Below are 11071 nucleotides of genomic sequence, written 5' to 3'. Positions count from 1 at the left end.
TTTCCCACAGAGACGTTGCACAATGCGATTCAACGACTTGCAAGATACTACAAATGGCTGTAGGTGGAGGACAATTGCCCAGCCCCTGACATGCCATCCCATGGCCCTGGGGGGGGGGGGTGCCCTCAAAATTTCAGGCAGTCACTAAGCAACCTGTCATAAGTAGAGGACTTCCTGTAACCTGCCCAGGAAAGAGTGCACGTGAAGCCAAAAGACCCTCCTTTAAAAACATAAAAGTCTTTAAAAATACCCATGCACTTAGAAAGCTAGAATAGAATAGAATAGAATAGAATAGAATAGAATAGAATAGAATAGAATAGAATAGAATAGAATAACAGAGTTGGAAGGGACCTTGGAGGTCTTCTAGTCCACCCCCCTGCTTAGGCAGGAAACCCTACACACTTCAGATAAATGGTTGTCCAGTCTCTTCTTAAAAACTTCCCGTGTTGGAGCATTCACAACTTCTGGAGGCAAGTTGTTATAGTTATTATAGTTAGTTAAAATAGCTTGCTCAACAATTTTGGCTGAATCGTTTTTCTTTATTGCATCCATGCGTGGATCAGTTTTTTCATTCAGGTAGCCTTTGAGGCTGTGAGATGAATAAATTGGGGTCCCAATCCATGCCGGGGTTGTACAAGAACAGATCAGAATGAAATCCAGACCAGCTGTGGAGAAAGGAGATTTATTTTATTTCCCAAATCAAAGAGATTTGCTTGTGAGGGCAGCTACAGAGAAAACGGGGTACGGAGAGGCTGTTTTATAGGGGGAGGGGTCCTTGGGGTGGGCTTGAGGGGTGTGAATGTGTGTAGGTACATGGCACCTGCGATGTTTATTCTTGTGAACCTGCAGTTCCGCTGGGAGACCTAATTTAATTAACTCTGTGTTTGCAGACCTTCTCCTTTGATATGTAGATTAGGTCAAGGTAATTTAGTTGGGGTTTTAAGGGAGTTGGAGTACGAGATTTACCCTGTTTGCTATTTTTACTTGATTGACTTAGTTTCAGCTTGACAATTATCTAGCAGAGACGTTGCCTCTCAATCCATGGTGGATTCTGTTAATGTTTAAGGGACACTAGAGGATAAAATAGGAATAAAATATATTTTAATATAAAATTTCCCCCCCAAGGCTCACACCAAGGCTGACCGCTTGACCAAGCCTAGAAAGGGCCACTTTCTGCTTTGTACCCATATCCCGAATGGGACTTCCTAGCTGGGCCTTATCAATGAAAGCCATCCTGTCTCGAACTCAGATCCGAGGTTCTTCCTGGCTTCATGAGCTCTTCGTAGGCAGGGGGCTGCAATGATCCATTCCATGCAAATGCATTCGAACTGGACCCCTCAGTGCTCCACCCTGGGGTCTGCAGGTGGGGAGGGGGTCTGTGGGCCGGCGTCCAAGGGGGTTCATCACTCCCTGGAAATACAAAAAGAGAAGCATTGCGTAACAAAACGGTTACAGCTAGTCCTTGATTTATGGCCACAATGGAGACCAGATTTTCCATTGCAGAGCCAGGCGGTTGTTAAGTGAGGCAGATTTTATGGCCACCGTTGTTAAGCGGATACCTTCAGCAGTTAAGCAAATCATGTGGCCATTAAGGGAACCCTGCTATCACCCCCCATTGGCTTCGCGGGTCAGAAGGCAGCTGGCAAGGGCACAAGGGGTGAACGGAGGAGGCTGAAACCGTCGCAAGAACAGCATGGAAGGAAGCCAAGGGCCCAAATTTTAAGCAGGTGACCTGATCAAAATGTTACAATGGTTGTAAATGTGAGGACTGGTCATAAGTCATCGTTTCAGTGCTCGTTCAATGTTCACGAAATGAGTCATTGAAAATCAAGGACTCTGTAGTTAGGAATCTCTCTCTCTCTCTCTCTCTTTCTCTCTCCCTCTATTTACATATCTATCATCCATCTGTCCATCTCTATCTACGGTATCTATCTACCTACTTGCCTGCTTGCCTGCCTGCCTGCCTGCCTATCTATCTATCTATCTATCTATCTATCTATCTATCTATCTATCTATCTATCTAATCTTTCTTTCTTTCTTTCTTATCCATCTACCTCTTTCTATCTATCCATCCATTCCTTATTCACATCTCTCTCTCTTTCATCTTTCACCTCTCTCTTCCCCATTTACTTATCTATCCATCATCATCTATCCATCTCTATCTATTTATCTTTCTGTCTATCCATCTACCTATCCATTTATTTTGTATCTATCTACCTCTTTCTATCTATCCATCCATTTATTACCCACATCTTTATCCATCCATCCATCTGCTATCTATCTATCTATCATCTATCCTCTCTCTCTCTCATATCTATCTATCTATCTATCTATCTATCTATCTATCTTCTCTCTCTCTTTCTCTCATATCTATCTATCTATCTATCCATCTACTATATCTTCTCTCTCTCTCTCTCATATCTATCTATCTATCCATTATCTATCTATCTATCTATCTATCTATCTATCTATCATCTATCTATCTATCTATCTATCTATCTATCTATCTATCTATCCTCTCTCTCTCATATCTATCTATCTATCCATCATCTATCTATCTATCTATCTTCTCTCTCTCTCTTATATCTATCTATCCATCTACTATCTATCTATCTATCTATCTATCTATCTATCTATCTATCTATCTATATCATCTCTCATTTATCCATCCACCCATCCATCCGTCTCTATGTCTGTCTGCCTGCCTGCCTATCATCTCCATATCTCCCTGGAGGGCCCAACCCCTTTTGGCCTCAAGGGTGGAATCCGTCTCCATCGTCCATCCTTGTGTGGCCACAATGGCAACGCAGGATCCCAGTTGCACTGACAGGATTGGGGGAGGGGTCTCCTAGGGCCGCCATCCTGACTTTTCTGACCCTCCCTCCCCCCATGGACTTCCCTGCCACACAGGCCCCCAACTCAGCCGAGACGAAGCGTTTCTCCAGCACCCGGACTTGAAACCCACCATGAAGTGACTCGGTTTCCCCCACCGTGAAGATCACGAGGGAGTTCTGGGCCGCCGGGTGCCTGGGCCGCCCCAACCAGCACCGGAGGCAGCAGCCCAGCAGGAGCAGCAGCAGCAGCAGGAACAGGAGGGACAGGCAGAACCTGGAGGAGCAGGAGGGAGAAGAGGGTCCGTCATACCTGGGGTCCTCCCGCCCCCAAATAACGCCCATTGACTAGGCTCCCCAACACACTGAACCCGGGCATCGATTGAATCCCAGTAGTCCTCAACATACGACCACAAATGGGACCAGAATTTATGTCGCTAAACAAGGCAGTGGCTAAGTGAACCACAGACTCGATTTTACAACCTTTTCTGCCACGGTTGTTAACTGGATCATGCCGTCGTTAAACGGCACCCAGTTCTGCAAACTTTTGCGCCCTGGTTGTTAAGTGAATCACGCAGTCATTAAGTGGATCTGGCTTTGTGTCGGAATTTGGCTGGGAAGGTGGCATAAGGCGATCACGTGGACCCCCCCCCCCGAGTTATGGCAACGGTTGTAAATAAATACCAGTTGCCAAACACCCAACAGGACTCGTGAGGATGTTGCAACGGTCATAAGTGCGAGGACAAGTCATAAGTCAATTTTCTTTCACCGCCGTTGTAACTTTGAATGGTTAAACCAGCAGTTGGAAGTTGAGAACCAGCTGTGTTAAGAACGGGGCAGCTGTATTGTGGTTAAGACTGATGCACATCATTGGTTATTTTGGGTTAACAATTGGTTAACTATGATTTATACTCATTTTAAACCTGTTGCTGTAAGGAAAAATGGCTTAGTGTGATTTTTGACTGGGGGTGGACATAAAAACAAGGAAGCCAGCCTAGATGTCCCCCTGTAGGTCAAAAAAGGCAAGATGGCAGCCACAAGCTCTGACAAGCTCCCTGCCTCCTTTTTCCATGCGTCAATCATACCATGTGAGGCCGATTAAATAGGAGGGCTTTCCTCTCAGCTGCCATTTTGAAGTTTTTGACCCTCGGCCACCCACAGATGCTGCACCCCGGACCCTCTGAGCAGGGGGAGGTGGGTGGGGAATGGAGCAGTTGCCTTGGTCCCCTAGATGGAAATTCAAGAGGCTTAAAAGACGTTTCTCGCCTTGCGGCGAGAGAGCCGGGAACAGCTTAAATTCTACTTTAAGGAAGCCAGAAAATGTGTTTTATTTCTTCGTTGCCAACGTTTCACTGGATTGCAGCAGCTGGCTGGGTACCAAGGTGGCCAAGTCTGGGTCCTTGGACAGGAGACCACAAGGTAATCTCAGAGTTATAGGTAAGACGTGAAAATTGAGAAAAACGCAGGAAAAACTCAGGTCTAGCAGTTTAAGGCAAAGCGGAGACGGCGAGTTCTAGTCCTGCCTTAGGCATGAAAGCTGGCTGGGTGACATTGGGCCAATCACCAGGAGACGGCGAGTTCTAGTCCTGCCTTAGGCATGAAAGCTGGCTGGGTGACATTGGGCCAATCACCAGGAGACGGTGAGTTCTAGTCCTGCCTTAGGCATGAAAGCTGGCTGGGTGACATTGGGCCAATCACCAGGAGACGGTGAGTTCTAGTCCTGCCTTAGGCATGAAAGCTGGCTGGGTGACATTGGGCCAATCACCAGGAGACGGTGAGTTCTAGTCCTGCCTTAGGCATAAAAGCCGGCTGGGTGACATTGGGCCAATCACCAGGAGACGGTGAGTTCTAGTCCTGCCTTAGGCATGAAAGCTGGCTGGGTGACATTGGGCCAATCACCAGGAGACGGTGAGTTCTAGTCCTGCCTTAGGCATGAAAGCTGGCTGGGTGACATTGGGCCAATCACCAGGAGACGGTGAGTTCTAGTCCTGCCTTAGGCATGAAAGCTGGCTGGGTGACATTGGGCCAATCACCAGGAGACGGTGAGTTCTAGTCCTGCCTTAGGCATGAAAGCTGGCTGGGTGACATTGGGCCAATCACCAGGAGACGGTGAGTTCTAGTCCTGCCTTAGGCATGAAAGCTGGCTGGGTGACATTGGGCCAATCACCAGGAGACGGTGAGTTCTAGTCCTGCCTTAGGCATGAAAGCTGGCTGGGTGACATTGGGCCAAACACCAGGAGACGGTGAGTTCTAGTCCTGCCTTAGGCATGAAAGCTGGCTGGGTGACATTGGGCCAATCACCAGGAGACGGTGAGTTCTAGTCCTGCCTTAGGCATGAAAGCTGGCTGGGTGACATTGGGCCAAACACCAGGAGACGGTGAGTTCTAGTCCTGCCTTAGGCATGAAAGCTGGCTGGGTGACATTGGGCCAATCACCAGGAGACGGTGAGTTCTAGACCTCCCCATAGGAGGAAGGAGTATTGGATATTCATTATTTCCAAAAATAATGAAGGCGGGATACAAATAAATAAAAATAGCAAATAATAAATAAAAATACCCTTCTGTATCAACCCCGAGCAAAGCAGCGGGGATCTTATCGTCTTGATCTTTGGAAAGTTTTGGCACTCACCAGAAATGCCAGGAAGGGAGGCTTCGCTCACCGCCACCAACGCAGCTGCAAATTTTTTACAAAAAAATGGAGTTACTGCATTGCAAGGACAGCCAGCTCTGTTTCCCGGCAGGTGAGCATCTTAGAAAGCAACTGGATTTTCACACACACACACACACACACACACACACACACACACACACACACACGTGTGTGTCGGTACAGCCTTCCTGTGTGCTTCCCATTAGTCACGCAAGAGCAAAATCACAGTCGCACTTTTGTGTTGTGCTGCCTTCATTGCTTGATTGCAGCTAGGGGATTGTGAGTGAAAATGCCTACAACAAGCCGGAGAAAAATACAGGTAGCCCTCGACTTATGACCAAAACTGAGCCCCAAATTTCTGTCGTTAAACAAGACAAGTAATTAAGGAAAGTTTTGTCCCATTTTACCACCTTTTCGTCGCACCGTTGTTAAGTGAACCTCTGTGGTTGTTACAGTAAGTTAGTTTCAGGTTCAAGAAGGGACCTTGGAGGTCTTCTAGTCCAACCTCCAACCGTAGACCATTTCACAGTAACTAACCCTATTAACACAGTTAATGAACACAGTTAATAATTAATTGTGTAACACGGTCATTAAGTGAATCCGGCGTGGTTGGTCCGAAGGTCGCAAAAGGGCATCGTGTGAACCTTGGGATGCCACAACCGTCATAAGTACATGCCAGTTGCCAAGCATTCGAATTTTGATCACGTGACCGTGGGGATGTGGCAAAGTTGGTGTGAAAAACGGTCACTGTTTTCAGTGGCGTCGTAACTTCGAACGGTCACTAAATGAGTGGTTGTAAGTCGAGGACTCCCTGTAAAACGAAGCCAAGAGGCTTTGCATGGATGGACACAGGTTGGCGTGCCGTCTGGGCAATGGACACCCTCCACCATCAATGGGGCAGGCCGGGTTTTTGTAGTCCTTCGGACCTTCTATCCGTGTCTTTGCAGCTCATCTTCGTTTTAATGGATGCTTTTCCAGGGAGATCCTCGACTTACGACCGTGGTTGAGTTCCAAATTTCTGTTGCCAACTGAAACGGTTGTTAACTGAATTTTGCCCTGTTTTACGACCTTTCTTGCAACCGTGGTTAAGCGAATCACTGAGGCCGTTCAGTTAGTAAGGCAGTTTATTGAGTGACTCCGGCTTCCCATTGGCTGTGAGAAGGTCAAAAAAAAAAGGGGATCACATGATCCCAGAAACACTGCGACCGTCATAAATACAGATCAGTTGCCGAGCGTCTGAATTTTGATCCCACGACCAGAGGGATGCTGCCACGGTCGTAAGTATGGAAAATGATCCTCAATCACTAAGCCTAGAAGGACCCTCCTGGCTAGTCAGTGACCCCTGAGCCAGATGGACATTAGCTTCAGCCCACCCACCCCACAGAAAGGGCAGGACCAGGACCCAAGCAGCCCTAGCCGTCCCCCTCCCCCCCCCATGAACCCCCCTCCGGCCACTAAGAAACGATGCTAGCAAGGAACGTTGGCTCACCTTTCGGAGAATTCGCAGCCCATGGCTCGCCTGGCAGGCTGAAATACAGAGGGTGGGGAGGGGGGGTCAGATGAGGTTGAGAAGGAAGGCAAGGCCCCCTTTCCCAGCTGACCCTCACTCTGTGCTATCTATCTATCATCTATATTCATTCTCTCTCTCTCTCTCTTTCTCTCTAGCTCTATCTATCTATCTACCTATCTACCTACCTCTATCTATCTGTCTCTGTCTGTCTGTCTGTCTATCTACCTATCAATCTATCTATCTATCTATCTATCTATCTATCTATCTACCTACCTACCTACCTACCTACCTACCTACCTACCTCTATCTATCTATCTATCTATCTATCTACCTACCTACCTACTACGTCTGTCTGTCTGTCTCTCTCTCTCTATCTATCATCTATCATCTATCTATCTCATCTATCTGTCTATCTGTCTATCTATCTATCTATCTACCTACCTATCTACTACGTCTGTCTGTCTGTCTCTCTCTCTCTATCTATCATCTATCATCTATCTATCTCATCTATCTGTCTATCTGTCTATCTATCTATCTATCTAGAGCGAGAATTGAATAGAATAGAGGAGAGGAGAGGAGAGGAGAGGAGAGAGAATAGAATAGAACAGAATAGAATAGAATCATGGAGGACTTCTAGTCCAACTCCCTGCTTGAACAGAGACCCTATACCATTTCAGACAAGTGGTTGTCCAATCTCCTCTTGAAAACTTCCAGTGATAGAGCACCCACAACTTCTTGTAGCAAGCAGTTCCATTGATTAAGTTACTGTCAGGAAGTTTCTCCTTAATTCCAGGTTGCTTCTCTCCTTGGTTAGTTTCCACCCGTTGCTTCTCCTCCTGCCTTCAGGTGCTTTGGAGAATATGTCTATCATCTTCTTATCTGTCTGTCCATCCATCCATTTTTCCACCAATCATCTACTCATGCATCCATTCAACCTCCAGGCTTCTCTTTAAAAATGCAAAATGCAAAAATGAATGCAGTCGATTCCCACTCTCAGTCAGCAGGGGGCAGTGTTTAGCTTCCGAACCAACTTTGCCTGGAAACTAAGCATCTATAGAGCCTGCTAGCATTTGGACAAGAGACCACAAGGAGATCCCTGGAATAAGTTCAGGCAAGAGATCCTGAAGACTCCAGGAGTTCAGCTTCATTCAATGGCCTCCATAGAACAACGATGGCTGGAGACCATCAAAGCGGACAATAACCAGAGCATAGGAAATCTCAAAGAAGCAGGGCAAGATCAGAAGAGGTGGAAAGAGGTCGCCATGCCAAGTCCTCCTGTGGCTTCTCTTCTTCCGTCTTCCCCCAACCCTTTCTCTCCGTGAGCTGAAGATGCAAACGGCGTTCCTGCTATTTGTCCGCCCAGAGATAGACTGCCTCTGTCCATGGAGGCTCTCTTTAGCAGTCATGAGAAACCTCGGAGCTGATGCTTCCCCTGTTTGAGGGGCTGGCCTTCCTTCTTCAAGGGCCAGGTGGGCAGCAGCTTCGCAAGGCTGATGCATTGGACCGCTGACAGGTAAAGGCCCTGCGATGGGCAGTTCCCGGCTGATGAAACGCAAGTCCTGGGACGCTGAAGAATGCCGTTGAGTGAAGCCCAGCCTCTGGTCTTGGCCAACACCTGCCGGAGTCTCCTTGGCTCTCACGGCTCTCCACCTTGAAGTCTGGAGCCTGCATTCCTTCTCACTCTTCCCCCCCCGCCCCCCGTGTTCTTTGGCAAGTTGAGAAGCAATAACGGTTGCAACAACATAAGCAGACTTCCAGCTGAACACTTTGCTTTTCCACATTTGTCTCGTGTTCAGCATTGTTGTGTGACCCCCTGCAATCCGAGGTTTTATTTCAGGGCCGCCTTCACTGCTTTGAGCGATCTACGTCCCTAGGAAGGGGAGTTTTTCCATGCATTCTGTCTCTTCACTGTCAATTGATATTTCAATGTTTTATTCCTAGCAGTGGTCATGAGTATCTTGTTTTGGACATGTGGCGCTCCAAATGCATCACTGGGGGCCTCCTTATCTTGATTCTTTGCCCATCCTCTAGTACTGCTCTGAAGAAGGAGGACGCTTCCAGATTCCTGAGTCAATTTTTACCTGGTACCACGGAGGTCTTTGCAAGCCAGGCCAGTGTTCCCCAGTGTGGAGCCTACCTGGGAACTGGGCATTGCTGGTCAAGGACAGGAGTCCTGCACAAGACCCTTCCTTCCCCCTTGGGTCAGGAGGAGCCCCTCATCCTTGTACAGAGGAGGGGAGGGGAGAGGAGGGAGGAGGGGAGGGGAGGGAAAGGGAAAGGGAAGGGGGAGGGGAGGGGGAGGGGAGTGTAGGAGGAGGGGAATGGGCGGGGAGGGAGGGGAGGGGATGGGAGGGAAGGAGAAAAGGAAAAAGGACAAGGACAAAGGGGGGAAGGGGGAAGAAAGGAAAGGAAAGGAAAGGAAAGGAAAGGAAAGGAAAGGAAGAGGGAAAGGAAGAGGGAAAGGAAGGAAAGGGAAGGGAAGGAAAGGAAGGGAAGGAAGTGGGAGAAAGGAAAGGAAAGGAAAGGAAAGGAAAGGAAAGGAAAGGAAAGGAAAGGAAAGAAGGAGAGGAGAGGAGAGGAAAGGAAGGAAGGGAAAGGAAGGGAAGGGAAGGAAAGGAAAGGAAAGGAAGGGAAGGGAAGGAAAGGAAAGGAAAGGAAGAGGGAAAGGACGGGAAGGGAAGGGAAGGGAAGGGAAGGGAAGGGAAGGGAAGGGAAGGGAAGGGAAGGGAAGGGAAGGGAAGGAAAGGAAAGGAAAGGAAAGGAAAGGAAAGGAAAGGAAAGGAAAGTCTCCATTCATGTACACACAACTCTGGAACAACAAACCATGTTCTGGCTTAACATGAAAACTTGATGGTGTGGATCTGCTAAGCACAGGCCGGGAACCCACAACACAGCTCCCCCACCCTCCTTTTAGCCTACACCAAAGTTTCTCAATCTTTAAGACGGTTGGACTTCAACTCCCAGAATTCCCCAACCATCCATGCTGGGAGTCAAAAGCCCCCACACTGGGAAATCCGGATGAGCACGGAAACCAAGATCAAAGTTAACTACACCCAGGAGCATCTCGGAAGAAGAGATTACCTGGACGAACATGAGGCTGAAGAGATCTCCAGATTGCAAAGACCAGCAAGAAGGACCGTTTGGGTTGGACGATCCCCGTGGGTTTCAAGAGGCGGCTTTGCGAATGGCGTACCGGTCTTCTGCGGTGGGTGCCTTACAGAGGGTAAGAACACACCTTGTGAGGCAGACTAAATAGGGAAAATCCCAGGCCCAGGTGAGATCAGCATCGAAATCCAAACGGGATGGAGTTTGGATTGGAAGGAAACGGCGAACGTCGCTTACTGCAGGTTGCAACTTTCTGTCTGCGGCAGCGTCCTCCAGGAGGGGCATCCTAAAGCAACTCTACATTTTGGCAGGAAAATTAAGGTGGGTTGGGAAATTCTCCTCCCCTTCCCTGCCTGGATTTCATTGGAAAGTTTCCCGTAACCTCTGCGACGGCACAACCTCCCAACAGCACCGTGTTCGACAGAGGTTATTACTAGAGTTTTGCAAGGGTTACAAGGAGTTTGGGCTGCGTAACCATCCTCCGCTCCTGGTTCTTGCAAATGTAACATTAATAGTCTCCCCAACACCTCCAGGTAAATATTAAGCAGGAACGGCAGGCGTCAGCCAATGATTGACTAAGGGCCATAAAGCCAGGGGAAATATTGCTTGGGTGAGGATGGCTGAGGGGAGAAGGCTACGTGCCCAACTGCTCCCTGATTTTCTCCCTTCATTACACCAAACCATTCAGAAACTCTCATCAAACTTTGAGGATCGTTGAATCATAGCATCACAGGGCTGTCAGGGACCATGGAGGTCATCTAGTCCAACTCAAGGCTGGAGTCCTTATACCATCCTAGAAAATGGACGTCCAGTCTTTTCTTGAAAACCTCCAGTGATGGAGCACCTACAACGTCTGAAGGCAAACTGTTCCGTCTGTCCATCTGTCCATCCATCCATCCATCCATCCTTGTCTGTCTGTCTGTCTCTCTATCTATTAGTTCTATCATGTATAACTATTTAACCATCCATCCATCAT

General features: G+C 48.0%; 1 protein-coding gene across 1 annotated transcript; it reads right to left on the bottom strand.

The window, feature by feature from the left end:
- Nucleotides 1–1130: 1130 nt before the first annotated feature.
- TMEM207 (transmembrane protein 207) lies at nucleotides 1131–10428 on the bottom strand. Its single transcript, XM_034424529.3, has 5 exons — nucleotides 10072–10428; nucleotides 6970–7007; nucleotides 5460–5504; nucleotides 2966–3108; nucleotides 1131–1410 (listed from the first exon to the last, which is right to left on the bottom strand). Exons 1-5 carry the CDS (start codon nucleotides 10081–10083, stop codon nucleotides 1220–1222), a joined length of 429 nt encoding a protein of 142 aa, XP_034280420.2. The 5' UTR covers nucleotides 10084–10428; the 3' UTR covers nucleotides 1131–1219.
- Nucleotides 10429–11071: the final 643 nt, after the last annotated feature.

This window comes from Pantherophis guttatus, chromosome 6 (assembly GCF_059756535.1).
Source record: "Pantherophis guttatus breed Tessera chromosome 6, ASM5975653v1, whole genome shotgun sequence".
In the NCBI taxonomy this organism is placed as follows: Eukaryota; Metazoa; Chordata; class Lepidosauria; order Squamata; family Colubridae; genus Pantherophis; species Pantherophis guttatus.
Note: the sequence above shows the minus strand (reverse complement) of the source record. Positions and strands in the feature narration are given on the sequence as shown.

Coding starts and splice junctions, on each gene's coding strand:
- TMEM207 (XM_034424529.3), bottom strand. Junction 5,505..6,969: donor GGCTGCGAATTCTCCGAAAG/GTGAGCCAACGT, acceptor AAAAATTTGCAG/CTGCGTTGGTGGCGGTGAGC. Junction 1,411..2,965: donor GGAAACCGAGTCACTTCATG/GTGGGTTTCAAG, acceptor TTGTATTTCCAG/GGAGTGATGAACCCCCTTGG.